The 16,037-nt window shown below is 48.4% G+C and overlaps 1 protein-coding gene across 1 annotated transcript in view; it reads right to left on the bottom strand.

Moving 5' to 3' along the window:
- The window catches only part of LOC134585349 (intraflagellar transport protein 172 homolog), a 34,211-nt gene that overhangs the window by 9,222 nt on the left and 8,952 nt on the right, over positions 1-16,037 (bottom strand). The window contains exons 2-4 of the mRNA XM_063440755.1: positions 5,405-5,464; positions 3,713-3,811; positions 3,068-3,221 (exon numbers count right to left, since the gene is read on the bottom strand). Of these exons, the coding sequence (XP_063296825.1) occupies positions 3,068-3,221; positions 3,713-3,811; positions 5,405-5,464 (313 nt within the window). The remainder of the gene's footprint in view (positions 1-3,067; positions 3,222-3,712; positions 3,812-5,404; positions 5,465-16,037) is intronic.

The following is a 16,037-nucleotide window of genomic DNA, read 5'->3' as shown; positions in this document are numbered from 1 at the left end:
GCATCCTGGTTTCCTCCCTTCTGCCCTGGAGATAATTGGAGAAGTAATTCAATTATCTCCCAGGACAAAGGCAAAACTCCATTACACATGTGGGGACCTAAATACAGTATTATGTTTTAAAATATATAAAGTTACTTGTTATACATTAAACATAGACATGTTACATATCCCCAGATAGCTCAGGTCTGAGTGCACATTATTAGGTGAATGGCACTCAGACCAACCGAATACAGTTTAATCGCCATGGAGCCAAAGTCTTTAATCACACGAATAGGCTCCATGGCATAGCTATCTGGGTTACCACAGTTCACATGAAACAAACTACCGTATGAACGGCTGTTCGGCTACATCCCCATGAATAGGAACCAGGAGACGGACGGCTCAGCGGTGTTCGTGCAAATAAGTGTCCGTTTATAGTTCCATAGTTTAGGTGCCGAACACCGCTGGCCGTACGGTACTTGTAAAATGGCCGCCGCCACGTGTTCGGTCAACGAACAAAGACCACCCTGCCTTCGTCAATTAAGCTGCGGTTAACCGCAGCTTCAGGGTGGTCAATTGGCGGCACACTCCAGCTCCCAGGGGGTCGTGCAATCGGTAGTTTGTTCGGTAGATAAAATCTACCGAACACCCCGGCAGAAAAGGCACGAATAAGCCTCTCTGCAGGGAAAATAAGTATTTTAATGTCTGGTCCATAGTCCAAAGGCAGCAGGCGGGCAACCAGGCTCCTCCAATGCAATGTGGCAAGATTGGTCTCGTCACACCGGCGTTTACGCTAACCGCTCTGTCCTGACATGCGCATGAATGGTTTGGAGACATTCTAAACTCTAAGTTTGATGCGCATGCGCGGACGTCATGATGGGACATGCGCAATACTCAGAGGATCGGACGATGCCGGCTTTACGGTGATTAGTGACAGCTGATAGGAGGTTCGTAGGAGGTATTTAAACGAGGGAGGGGGAAACTTAGACCGATGCACTTTTTTTTAGCTCTTGAAACGCGTGTCGGGCTTCTTCCCGAAGTTATTGCTGATTTTACCAGACCTTTAGTTGACTCTTAAATGTGTTACAGCTACGCTGGGGAGATCGATTTTAGCTACATATGCTGGGGGGTCTGAGCATGTAGTATGGAGCTATCATTAGGTTGATTTATCCAGCTTTCGTGCATCTGGATGTATTTCATATTAATTCCTACTTTGTATTCTCCTCTCTAACTACATGATCTCACCTATCCTTTCGATTTCCACCTTATGCTAGTAACTTTGCAATCTTTGACCTCTTGTAAGGTCTAGTGTGTACTGCAGTTATAACTTTGAGCATTAATTTGGTCTTAGTCAAACTGCTACATTTGATAGGGATTTGTATTGTAATTATCACCTTTAGCACTGACTTTGTGTAAAGTTTTAATTGCTACATCTAAGAGTGATTGATACATACTATCCTCACCTTAAACCTTACAATCCAAAGGCAAGATCTATTTTTGGGTCCCTAGGTTATATATCTTTTATTCTATTATTCCTAATAAAATGTATTTATTTTCTATAGACGTTTATTTTGGGGTGGCTTTGAAGGAGAGCTGCCCGTTTTGATACGAGGTGGTCTCTCTCTCATCTTCTGTTTTTTCGTATATTCCTTTATCTATTACACTTTTATTCCCTTTGTTCGGCCGTCCAGACCCCCAACCAACTTTGTGGGGTCCCTTTGTTCGCAAATCATGTTTAGGCTTGATTAGAAGATTGAGCTTGTCCCATTCTAAATATGATAAAAATGAGGCTTGATTATTAATCTGTGCATAGGTATTAATGTCTCTTTTGGATATGATTTTGGAGAACAGACCTTGTTCTTGAAAGCTAATGACCATTCATATCAAATGACTCCTTATCTAAGAGGGAATCAAGAAATATGGCAAATGCGAGAGTTAGTTTATACTGAAACCAGACTTCCTGGCCACACCTTACAGAGCAGCTCTTTTGGGGTCCCAGATATTCTAGTGGGAGTATCCCTCTCGTACAGCAGTGCATGTTGGGAGAAATGTCCTGTATATTCAGTTCCCCGTGTAGTCCTCTTCTGTATAACCCCTGTAAAGTTATTAAGGAAACCCCTTGCATGGGGAACCACATAAATACTGGAGCTTGTGAATAAAATCGTCAGTTGACTCCCAGAACTGTGTTTCGTCCGGTTACTGGGGGATTTGGGATATTGCCTTCATTTCCAGCGCTTCACTTGGATTACTTCCTGTACCAGCGGAGATATGGGGATTTAATATTGAAGCTCCGCTACACCTATGCTAGGTATTGGAGCTCCGCTACAAACTGTATATAGCTTACTGTACCGTAAAAATTATCTGGTGAGGCCTGAGAGGGTGTTCATGGAATCCTGCTTTACTTTGCTGGGAGTGAAAAGGGGAAAGCTTTCTACCCTGTCCAGGTGGATCACTTTAACCGTTCCCAGCACTTACAACAAAACAGAATAATCTCGCTGGCTCTTTCATGCAGATAGATGGCTACCTCAAAGACAGAAAGAGTTAAGACTACACCTGGCTAAAATTGGCCATGCTTCCATGTGGTACAGTCTACACCCCGTTTTTAAATTATATATATATTGGATTAATATGGATTAACCAAGAAAAGACATTCCCAGATTAGACTTTTGTTTTCTTTGCCATCTCCGGCAGTACACATAGAACAATATATATAATTTCAGTATTCCCAAAGTCAGCTTTCTGATCAGCACCACATTAATAACAACACAGCCAGTTCCTAAACATTGCTCTGCCAGCATTCGGCAGATCTGGGCACCCACGAATTAAAAAAAACGCCCTCACTATGCCAGCATCTAGTAATTCATTAAGCTAGCACCAGGACACACGGTCCGCCAGTAACGTGGGAGCTTACAATGCCAGGATTTGGGTAACTACTGAGCAAAGTGACTCCTCATTATGGGCGGCACACTGGGGTACTTTCAGTGATATTCAATGGTTGTCTTCCTTAAGGAATATAAATAGAGACAGAAAAACCCAAAGACATTAAAGATTGTTCTACTAAAAGCTTCCGGCTCCTTCCATGACACACCTGTAATTAGACAGGGTAGTGAGCGAACCCCGCTACTGACGTCAATTAGAGCAGCTTCATATGTTCCTCTCTCATCCTTGGGGAGAACCTGATCCACTCGCTGGTCCATAGAAACCGCCAGGACCCACTCACGAACCTCCTCTCGTTTCTCTACCTGCCACAAGACAGAGTGCAAAGTTAGAGAAGATGCAGAGGGAGAGCGCAGCTTTAGAGAAAGATAAGGAGCTGAAAAGAGGGTTGTGTGAGATTAACAAAAAAGAGAAGTAGGAGAAAGCGTAGAGAGAGATACGGAGGCAATGTACCTGAAATTACTTATGTAAAAATATGGAGGAGAGGAGAAGAGAGCAGAGTGTGTGGTGTGAGTAACAAGGAGGAGGATGCGAATGTACTGAGAGAGAAGTGGAGGAGGAGAGAGTATAGTGTGAAAGGATGAAAACAATAATATAATTCCAAGAAGATATAGCATTAAGGCAGTAGGAATAAGAAAGAGAGTAGAATACCAGTTAACTTCTCATTTTTCTTTCTGCTGTGAAGTGATGCACAATATGAAAGACTAAGCTGTGCATGATGTACATGATGTACATGAAAATCAAATAAAACAAAAGTGAAAATATATAATAAAAAGCAGAACATAAATCTTAATACCGGAACATGTTGTTTGTCAGGCAAAGGAATTTCAAAAGGGATGTCTGTGTCCTGGAAATCTGAGTGATCCAAAGCGTCCAGGTTGCCTTCCTCTATGGCCTGAGAAGAGAAGGACCACCACATTGTCACACAGCCGGACATCATCATAACTCTGCTCTTCTCCAAGCTATTGTGACAAACGCTCCTACCCACGAACGTTTGCCACGCACTGCTGGAGGAGTGTGGAAGCCGGCCTCCTGCCCACTGACTATGGTCCAGGTCTAAGATACCGTTTGGGATTTACCCCGCCCAGCTGCCATTAGCAGCTTCCCCTGAGTACCCCTGGTTTGGCACTTTCCCTTCTCATGAATGGAACCGAATGCTAGCTCCCTGGTGTCTGTTTACATGAACCAAACAGACGAATGGTCCTCAGCAGTACTTAGCTGCGACCGCTATGGAACTAATTTCGACATGAGGACTTCATGGGTCCCCGGTCACCTCAATTGTCCTCAGCAGTACTTAGCCACGAATGTTATGGAACTGTTTTCGGCATGCTTTTTGGAAGGAAGGTGCCTGAGAACAAACACTACCTGGGAGCCAGGCAGAGCATCCCGTATTTCGGACGCAGGAGCTCCCGAAAGTCGACTGGCAAAGCACCAAACGCCCTGGAACTATTTTGGTCATAGGACCACGCGTGCGGCTGGTCAGAACTGTAACACGGTGGCGTTTCCCCTACACTGCATGGATCTGAGTGCTATTTAGAGAACTTGGGCACTCAGATCAGGGCTATTGTATGTTTTCATTATGTTTTGGCTACTTTTATGTTTTTAGATTTTTGTATTTGTGTCTCTGGGCCTGGGAGATAATTGTGTTAGAAGGGCTATAATCACTGCTCAGCACCTTGTTCCAGCTCATGGAGGATTCGGTGAGGAAAGTCCTTGTAAGTCTAGAGCTCTCAGGACTATGTGTTGTCCGGTCCCTGGGAGGGAATAGAGCTAGTCCCCTATCCTGTTCCAGGACGGAGAGGCTCCAGGAGGACCCCAGTCAAGACACGGCGACTGGGGCAGAAGTGCTGAGGGTTTTCCCCTGTTCATACTAGAAAGCGATCCTTGGCAGAGGTATCCAGCTGGGATACAGGGAGCTCCGCTACAGCTATGTCTGTCGATTCCCAGCTGTCCCTTTCTTCACCCACAGCCACCTCCCTGCACCCAGTCATCTCACTGTACCCACAGCCACCTCTATCATTTCACAGCCACCTCTCTGCACCCACAGCCACCTCCCTGCACCCAGTCATCTCACTGTACCCACAGCCACCTCTATCATTTCACAGCCACCTCCCTGCACCCAGTCATATCCCTGTACCCACAGCCACCTCTCTGCACCCACAGCCACCTCTATCATTTCACAGCCACCTCCCTGCACTTAAAGCTATCTCTATAATTTTCCAGTCACCCTCCTATTTTCACAGCTATCCCAATCATTTCCCACCCACCACCCTCCTCAACTCAGAGCTATACCTATCAAATCTCCGCCACCACCCTTCACTCACAGCCAGTAAAAACTAATCTGCTACGAAGACACTATACAGGTCTGTACTCCTAATGCTAAAGTGTTCCTTTAATGCTGTAATTCCTTACTTTCCAATTACATCCATTCAGGACACAAATTCATTCACTTTCTTTAACGTTTTATGTCCCAAGTATTCATACTTACATCAACAAGATCCAAGAATCTGTTCAGAAATATGAAAGCTGAGTTCTCCCAGCCGATTGTCTGCAAACACAAAAACATACATGGAACTTGAGATACTGACCCACCCAGACCATAGAGAGGGCAAGAATTACTGACCAACCCAGACCACAGAGAGGCCAAGAATTACTGACCAACCCAGACCACAGAGAGGCCAAGAAATACTGACCAACCCAAACCACAGAGAGGCCAAGAATTACTGACCAACCCAGACCACAGAGAGGGCAAGAATTACTGACCAACCCAGACCACAGAGAGGCCAAGAATTACTGACCAACCCAGACCACAGAGAGGCCAAGAATTACTGACCAACCCAGACCACAGAGAGGCCAAGAAATACTGACCAACCCAAACCACAGAGAGGCCAAGAATTACTGACCAACCCAGACCACAGAGAGGGCAAGAAATACTGACCAACCCAAACCACAGAGAGGCCAAGAATTACTGACCAACCCAGACCACAGAGAGGGCAAGAATTACTGACCAACCCAGACTACAGAGAGGGCAAGAATTACTGACCAGCCCAGACCACAGAGAGGGCAAGAATTACTGACCAACCCAGACTACAGAGAGGGCAAGAATTACTGACCAACCCAGACCACAGAGAGGCCAAGAATTACTGACCAACCCAGACCACAGAGAGGGCAAGAAATACTGACCAACCCAAACCACAGAGAGGCCAAGAATTACTGACCAACCAAGACCACAGAGAGGGCAAGAATTACTGACCAACCCAGACTACAGAGAGGGCAAGAATTACTGACCAGCCCAGACCACAGAGAGGGCAAGAATTACTGACCAACCCAGACTACAGAGAGGGCAAGAATTACTGACCAGCCCAGACCACAGAGAGGGCAAGAATTGGTGACCAACCCAAACCACAGAGAGGCAAAGAATTACTGACCAACCCAAACCACAGAGAGGCCAAGAATTACTGAACAACCCAGACCACAGAGAGGGCAAGAATTACTGACCAACCCAGACTACAGAGAGGGCAAGAATTACTGACCAGCCCAGACCACAGAGAGGGCAAGAATTGGTGACCAACCCAAACCACAGAGAGGCAAAGAATTACTGACCAACCCAAACCACAGAGAGGCCAAGAATTACTGACCAACCCAGACCATGGAGAGGGCAATAATTACTGACCAGCCCAGACCATAGAGAGGGCAAGAATTACTGACCAACCCAGACCACAGAGAGGGCAAGAATTACTGACCAACCCAGACTACAGAGAGGGCAAGAATTACTGACCAACCCGGACTACAGAGAGGGCAAGAATTGGTGACCAACCCAAACCACAGAGAGGCAAAGAATTACTGACCAACCCAAACCACAGAGAGGCCAAGAATTACTGACCAACCCAGGCCATGGAGAGGGCAATAATTACTGACCAGCCCAGACCATAGAGAGGGCAAGAATTACTGACCAACCCAGACCACAGAGAGGGCAAGAATAACTGACCAACCCAAACCACAGAGAGGGCAAGAATTGGTGACCAACCCAGACTACAGAGACGGCAAGAATTAGTGACCAACCCAGACCACAGAGAGGGCAAGAATCAGTGACCAACCCAGACCACAGAGAGGGCAAGAATCAGTGACCAATCCAGAGCACAGAGAGGGCAAGAATCAGTGACCAACCCAGACCACAGAGATGGCAAGAATTAGTGACCAACCCAGACCACAGAGAGGGCAAGAATTAGTGACCAACCCAGACCATAGAGAGGGCAAGAAATACTGACCCAACCAGGACCACATAGAAGATAAGAAAAACTGACCAACCCACACCACAGAGATGGCAAGAATTACTGACCAACCCAGACCACAGAGAGGCAAAGAATTACTGACCAACCCAGACCACAGAGAGGCAAAGAATTACTGACCAACCCAGACCACAGAGAGGCAAAGAATTACTGACCAACCCAGACCACAGAGAGGGCAAGAAATACTGACCAACCCAGACCACAGAGATGGCAAGAATTACTGAACACAGAGAGGCAAAGAATTACTGAACAACCCAGACCACAGAGAGGGCAAGAATTACAGAATAAACCCAGACCACAGAGAGGCAAAGAATTACTGACCAACCCAGACCACAGATGGCAAGAATTACTGAACAACCCAGACCACAGAGAGGCAAAAGAATTACTGACCAACCCAGACCACAGAGAGGGCAAGAATTACTGACCAACCCAGACCACAGAGAGGGCAAGAAATACTGACCAACCCAGACCACAGAGATGGCAAGAATTACTGACCAACCCAGACCACAGAGAGGCAAAGAATTACAGACCAACCCAGACCACAGAGATGGCAAGAAATACTGACCAACCCAGACCACAGAGATGGCAAGAAATACTGACCAACCCAGACCACAGAGATGGCAAGAATTACTGACCAACCCAGATCACAGAGAGGGCAAGAATTAGTGACCAACCCAGACCATAGAGAGGGCAAGAAATACTGACCCAACCAGGACCACATAGAAGATAAGAAAAACTGACCAACCAGGACCACAAAGAGGGCAAGAAATACTGACCAACCCAGACCACAGAGATGGCAAGAATTACTGACCAACCCAGACCACAGAGAGGGCAAGACATACTGACCAACCCAGACCACAGAGAGGGCAAGAATTACTGACCAGCCCAGACCACAGAGAGGGCAAGAAATACTGACCAACCCAAACCACAGAGAGGGCAAGAAATACTGACCAACCCAGACCACAGAGATGGCAAGAATTACTGACCAACCCAAACCACAGAGAGGCCAAGAATTACTGACCAACCCAACCACAGAGAGGGCAAGAAATACTGACCAACCCAAACCACAGAGAGGCCAAGAATTACTGACCAACCCAGACCACAGAGAGGGCAAGAATTACTGACCAACCCAGACTACAGAGAGGGCAAGAATTACTGACCAGCCCAGACCACAGAGAGGGCAAGAATTACTGACCAACCCAGACTACAGAGAGGGCAAGAATTACTGACCAACCCAGACCACAGAGAGGCCAAGAATTACTGACCAACCCAGACCACAGAGAGGGCAAGAAATACTGACCAACCCAAACCACAGAGAGGCCAAGAATTACTGACCAACCCAGACCACAGAGAGGGCAAGAATTACTGACCAACCCAGACTACAGAGAGGGCAAGAATTACTGACCAGCCCAGACCACAGAGAGGGCAAGAATTACTGACCAACCCAGACTACAGAGAGGGCAAGAATTACTGACCAGCCCAGACCACAGAGAGGGCAAGAATTGGTGACCAACCCAAACCACAGAGAGGCAAAGAATTACTGACCAACCCAAACCACAGAGAGGCCAAGAATTACTGAACAACCCAGACCACAGAGAGGGCAAGAATTACTGACCAACCCAGACTACAGAGAGGGCAAGAATTACTGACCAGCCCAGACCACAGAGAGGGCAAGAATTGGTGACCAACCCAAACCACAGAGAGGCAAAGAATTACTGACCAACCCAAACCACAGAGAGGCCAAGAATTACTGACCAACCCAGACCATGGAGAGGGCAATAATTACTGACCAGCCCAGACCATAGAGAGGGCAAGAATTACTGACCAACCCAGACCACAGAGAGGGCAAGAATTACTGACCAACCCAGACTACAGAGAGGGCAAGAATTACTGACCAACCCGGACTACAGAGAGGGCAAGAATTGGTGACCAACCCAAACCACAGAGAGGCAAAGAATTACTGACCAACCCAAACCACAGAGAGGCCAAGAATTACTGACCAACCCAGACCATGGAGAGGGCAATAATTACTGACCAGCCCAGACCATAGAGAGGGCAAGAATTACTGACCAACCCAGACCACAGAGAGGGCAAGAATAACTGACCAACCCAAACCACAGAGAGGGCAAGAATTGGTGACCAACCCAGACTACAGAGACGGCAAGAATTAGTGACCAACCCAGACCACAGAGAGGGCAAGAATCAGTGACCAACCCAGACCACAGAGAGGGCAAGAATAAGTGACCAATCCAGAGCACAGAGAGGGCAAGAATCAGTGACCAACCCAGACCACAGAGATGGCAAGAATTAGTGACCAACCCAGACCACAGAGAGGGCAAGAATTAGTGACCAACCCAGACCATAGAGAGGGCAAGAAATACTGACCCAACCAGGACCACATAGAAGATAAGAAAAACTGACCAACCCAGACCACAGAGATGGCAAGAATTACTGACCAACCCAGACCACAGAGAGGCAAAGAATTACTGACCAACCCAGACCACAGAGAGGCAAAGAATTACTGACCAACCCAGACCACAGAGAGGCAAAGAATTACTGACCAACCCAGACCACAGAGAGGGCAAGAAATACTGACCAACCCAGACCACAGAGATGGCAAGAATTACTGAACACAGAGAGGCAAAGAATTACTGACCAACCCAGACCACAGAGAGGGCAAGAATTACAGAATAAACCCAGACCACAGAGAGGCAAAGAATTACTGACCAACCCAGACCACAGATGGCAAGAATTACTGAACAACCCAGACCACAGAGAGGCAAAAGAATTACTGACCAACCCAGACCACAGAGAGGGCAAGAATTACTGACCAACCCAGACCACAGAGAGGGCAAGAATTACTGACCAACCCAAACCACAGAGAGGCCAAGAATTACTGACCAACCCAGACCATGGAGAGGGCAATAATTACTGACCAGCCCAGACCATAGAGAGGGCAAGAATTACTGACCAACCCAGACCACAGAGAGGGCAAGAATTACTGACCAACCCAGACTACAGAGAGGGCAAGAATTACTGACCAACCCGGACTACAGAGAGGGCAAGAATTGGTGACCAACCCAAACCACAGAGAGGCAAAGAATTACTGACCAACCCAAACCACAGAGAGGCCAAGAATTACTGACCAACCCAGACCATGGAGAGGGCAATAATTACTGACCAGCCCAGACCATAGAGAGGGCAAGAATTACTGACCAACCCAGACCACAGAGAGGGCAAGAATAACTGACCAACCCAAACCACAGAGAGGGCAAGAATTGGTGACCAACCCAGACTACAGAGACGGCAAGAATTAGTGACCAACCCAGACCACAGAGAGGGCAAGAATCAGTGACCAACCCAGACCACAGAGAGGGCAAGAATCAGTGACCAATCCAGAGCACAGAGAGGGCAAGAATCAGTGACCAACCCAGACCACAGAGATGGCAAGAATTAGTGACCAACCCAGACCACAGAGAGGGCAAGAATTAGTGACCAACCCAGACCATAGAGAGGGCAAGAAATACTGACCCAACCAGGACCACATAGAAGATAAGAAAAACTGACCAACCCAGACCACAGAGATGGCAAGAATTACTGACCAACCCAGACCACAGAGAGGCAAAGAATTACTGACCAACCCAGACCACAGAGAGGCAAAGAATTACTGACCAACCCAGACCACAGAGAGGCAAAGAATTACTGACCAACCCAGACCACAGAGAGGGCAAGAAATACTGACCAACCCAGACCACAGAGATGGCAAGAATTACTGAACACAGAGAGGCAAAGAATTACTGACCAACCCAGACCACAGAGAGGGCAAGAATTACAGAATAAACCCAGACCACAGAGAGGCAAAGAATTACTGACCAACCCAGACCACAGATGGCAAGAATTACTGAACAACCCAGACCACAGAGAGGCAAAAGAATTACTGACCAAACCAGACCACAGAGAGGGCAAGAATTACTGACCAACCCAGACCACAGAGAGGGCAAGAATTACTGACCAACCCAAACCACAGAGAGGCCAAGAATTACTGACCAACCCAGACCATGGAGAGGGCAATAATTACTGACCAGCCCAGACCATAGAGAGGGCAAGAATTACTGACCAACCCAGACCACAGAGAGGGCAAGAATTACTGACCAACCCAGACTACAGAGAGGGCAAGAATTACTGACCAACCCGGACTACAGAGAGGGCAAGAATTGGTGACCAACCCAAACCACAGAGAGGCAAAGAATTACTGACCAACCCAAACCACAGAGAGGCCAAGAATTACTGACCAACCCAGACCATGGAGAGGGCAATAATTACTGACCAGCCCAGACCATAGAGAGGGCAAGAATTACTGACCAACCCAGACCACAGAGAGGGCAAGAATAACTGACCAACCCAAACCACAGAGAGGGCAAGAATTGGTGACCAACCCAGACTACAGAGACGGCAAGAATTAGTGACCAACCCAGACCACAGAGAGGGCAAGAATCAGTGACCAACCCAGACCACAGAGAGGGCAAGAATCAGTGACCAATGCAGAGCACAGAGAGGGCAAGAATCAGTGACCAACCCAGACCACAGAGATGGCAAGAATTAGTGACCAACCCAGACCACAGAGAGGGCAAGAATTAGTGACCAACCCAGACCATAGAGAGGGCAAGAAATACTGACCCAACCAGGACCACATAGAAGATAAGAAAAACTGACCAACCCAGACCACAGAGATGGCAAGAATTACTGACCAACCCAGACCACAGAGAGGCAAAGAATTACTGACCAACCCAGACCACAGAGAGGCAAAGAATTACTGACCAACCCAGACCACAGAGAGGCAAAGAATTACTGACCAACCCAGACCACAGAGAGGGCAAGAAATACTGACCAACCCAGACCACAGAGATGGCAAGAATTACTGAACACAGAGAGGCAAAGAATTACTGACCAACCCAGACCACAGAGAGGGCAAGAATTACAGAATAAACCCAGACCACAGAGAGGCAAAGAATTACTGACCAACCCAGACCACAGATGGCAAGAATTACTGAACAACCCAGACCACAGAGAGGCAAAAGAATTACTGACCAACCCAGACCACAGAGAGGGCAAGAATTACTGACCAACCCAGACCACAGAGAGGGCAAGAAATACTGACCAACCCAGACCACAGAGATGGCAAGAATTACTGACCAACCCAGACCACAGAGAGGCAAAGAATTACAGACCAACCCAGACCACAGAGATGGCAAGAAATACTGACCAACCCAGACCACAGAGATGGCAAGAAATACTGACCAACCCAGACCACAGAGATGGCAAGAATTACTGACCAACCCAGATCACAGAGAGGGCAAGAATTAGTGACCAGCCATGACCACAGAGAGGGCAAGAAATACTGACCCAACCAGGACCACATAGAAGATAAGAAAAACTGACCAACCAGGACCACAAAGAGGGCAAGAAATACTGACCAACCCAGACCACAGAGATGGCAAGAATTACTGACCAACCCAGACCACAGAGAGGGCAAGACATACTTACCAACCCAGACCACAGAGAGGGCAAGAATTACTGACCAGCCATGACCACAGAGAGGGCAAGAAATACTGACCAACCCAGACCACAGAGAGGGCAAGAAATACTGACCAACCCAGACCACAGAGAGGCAAAGAATTACTGAACAACCCAGACCACAGAGAGGCAAAGAATTACTGAACAACCCAGACCACAGAGAGGGCAAGAAATACTGACCAACCCAGACCACAGAGAGGCAAAGAATTACTGACCAACCCAGACCACAGAGATGGCAACAAATATTGACCAACCCAGACTGTGGCAAATCTAGCCACTTCTGGACTATATGCAGTATAGGTTGTCCGTAGGCTGACTGTATGATGTGTTCCGTTAAATGTGTATGTAGTGTGCTATGGCCGTTCGCACGCTGGCAGCCGTACGCTGCCAGCGTACCAGCATTCATACGACGAAAACACGGCTATCCTGGCCATTCGCCGTACGAATACGGGCTCCCCAGGTCGACCACACACTCCCAAGTCGTGTGGTACCAAGTAACCGATTGCAACATTGTTGCAATCGGTAATTAAGGGCTCTCCTAGGTGGCCGTCGATCCACTACCGACCATGCGGCGGTCGGCCATCTTGGATCCTTTGTCTCTGCAGCGGTGTTCGGTCATCGAGAGCCTGGACTTGAAAACGGCTACTCGATGATCCGAGCCCCGCTGGGTTTCCAGAGCGTTCGGGAGTTCCGCGTTCGGTACATTATGTGTCCCGTACTTATTCGGTACTTTTAAACCAACTTTCATGTTTAAATGTATTATGTGCGGCGTTCGGTCAATTCAGCTGGGATCAGAGCGGTATTCTCACAAAGTGTGCGCTCCGACCCCAGCTATCTACCGAACGTTCGATGATTCCAAAGTACCGAATATTATGTGAATTATGGATTTTAGAGTCAATTGTCGGTTTTGCTACACGAGGGGATAATCCACTTAATCGTCCATTTTAGTGGGAGTATCCCTCTCGTGTCGCAATGCCTGTTGGGAAAGTCACAATGCATGTTGGGAGAAATCCCCTGGATTATCTGTGTGGAAACCCCTTGCATGGGGAACTGTATAAATACGCTGCTTGTGAATAAACCGAGTTAGTTGACTCCCAAACTGTGTTTCGTCCGGTTATTGGGAGGATTGGGAATATTGCCTTGCTTTCTACTCTGACTGTGGATTTCCTGAAGATACCAACGGATGTCGTGGACGGTTATACCGCATACCGTTACAATTGGTGGCAGCGGTGGGATCCGAACCTTACAGCCGAAAAAGCAGCGTTCGTGTAAACTGGAACTACCGAACAAGGAAAGCAAGGGCAATTCGTATGGAGATTGACTACACCATACTGAAACGACAGACTTTAAAAGAGCTACTGGAAGCCAGGGGCAAGATAGCCAGCAACAAATCTAAGGCTGTGCTGATCGCTGAACTAATGGAGGGAGACAGAGCCCGCAGCGCTACACCTCCACCAGCCAAGGAAGAGACCCCATTCCAAAAAGAGCTACGAACCAGGTTGGAGTTTCTGCCGCAACCAGTATCGTTGGAAATGTTGACCGTGATGATATCGGATGTACAGGACTATCTGCTGGCAACCAACCCACCAGCAACCCCACCTAGGGCAGAGTCTGTTACTGCCTCCACCTATGGACAAATAAAGCCCAAAGTCCCACATCACGCCTTTAAAGCGTTTTGTGAAGAAAAGGACGAAATCGATGGGTACTTACAGGATTTTGAGCGGCTGTGCGATTTGCACGATCTGGAACCCGCAGTATGGGTACCGCTGCTGGCCGGTAAATTATCGGGTAGGGCAGCTGAAGCCTACCGTGCTGTACCTCGAGAGGACAGCAAAGATTACCCTAAAGTAAAGAGGGCGATCTTGGAGAGGTATGCTATTACCCCAGAAGCATACCGGCGCAAGTTCAGGGGCTTGCGCAAACCGGAGAAAGATTCTCACGCCGAGTGGGCACACAAGCTGGATCAAGCATCGCAAGGATGGATACAGGCCAGCAACGCCACTAATATGGAGGAGTTACGACAGCTTATGCTACTGGAGCAGTTTTTTAATGGCTTGTCCCCAGACGCACAAGAATGGGTGAGAGACCGTAAACCCCTCACCCTACCCGAAGCCGCTAGATTGGCGGATCAGCATTTTGATGCCCGGAGGCATCACGGATCACAGAATAAGGCCCTCCCTCGGATTACCGGGCCACCCCATAATTTTACTCCTACCGGCCCCACCATACCCCTGCACAGGCCAGCACTGAATACTCCACCACCCCCCTCCCGATACAACGGCCGGGCTAACATTCAGTGTCACACCTGCAAGCAGTGGGGACACATTTCTCGGGAGTGCACCCAAAACCGGAGCCGGCAGGCTTGGAATCAGGTGCGACAAAATTTGGCACCAAGGGCTGCTGCACACCATTACCAGGTAGCCCCCGTCACCCAAGAATTGCTGAGCGCTCAAGTTGAGGAGCCGCTAGGGGTGCTCCACGAAGTAATGTCGGTCCGAGCCACCGACAACCGACAACATCATCGGCAGCTAGTAACCCTAGAGGGCAAGGAGGTACAAGGGCTCAGGGATTCGGGAGCCACTTTGACTTTGGTTGCACCACATTTGGTCCCGGGCGCAACCCACACTGGCGGGTCAGTGGCAGTACGGGTGGCCGGGGGAGCAGTATACCGGCTACCGACTGCCAAAGTACACTTGGATTGGGGTGTGGGAGAGGGGACTGTGGAAGTAGGGCTTATGCAAAATTTACCTGCAGATGTTGTGCTGGGGAATGACTTAGGCCAAATGACTTCCGCTTTTATTCCCCAGACTCCCTATCAGGAGGCACACCCCGTAACCACCCGGCAACAGGCTCGCACCACGGCTACACCGATACACTCTGAGGCTCAGGTAAGAGACCATGCTCCCCAACCGACCCCCATGTCCTGGGATACCCTGACTACCTTTGCGACCGAAGTCCAGACCGATCCCACCCTCCAAGTATATAGGGACCGGGCACAAACAGACCAAACCGGGCTAGAGGGGGAGCGGTACATCTGGGAGAAGGAGTTGTTATACCGTGTCACGACTAAAGATGTGGGGGGGTCTGTCACCCTGACTAACAAGCAGCTAGTGGTACCGCAAAAGTATAGACAGGAGCTGCTTAGAATTGCTCATGACATTCCCTTGTCAGGACACCTAGGGATGACCCGTACCCGGTACCGCTTAACGCATGCCTTCTTCTGGCCCGGCATCTCGCAGGATGTGCGCCAGTATTGCA

This window comes from Pelobates fuscus, chromosome 2, assembly GCF_036172605.1.
Source record: "Pelobates fuscus isolate aPelFus1 chromosome 2, aPelFus1.pri, whole genome shotgun sequence".
Classification (NCBI taxonomy): domain Eukaryota; kingdom Metazoa; phylum Chordata; class Amphibia; order Anura; family Pelobatidae; genus Pelobates; species Pelobates fuscus.
This window is presented reverse-complemented; position numbering and strand designations above follow the sequence as displayed.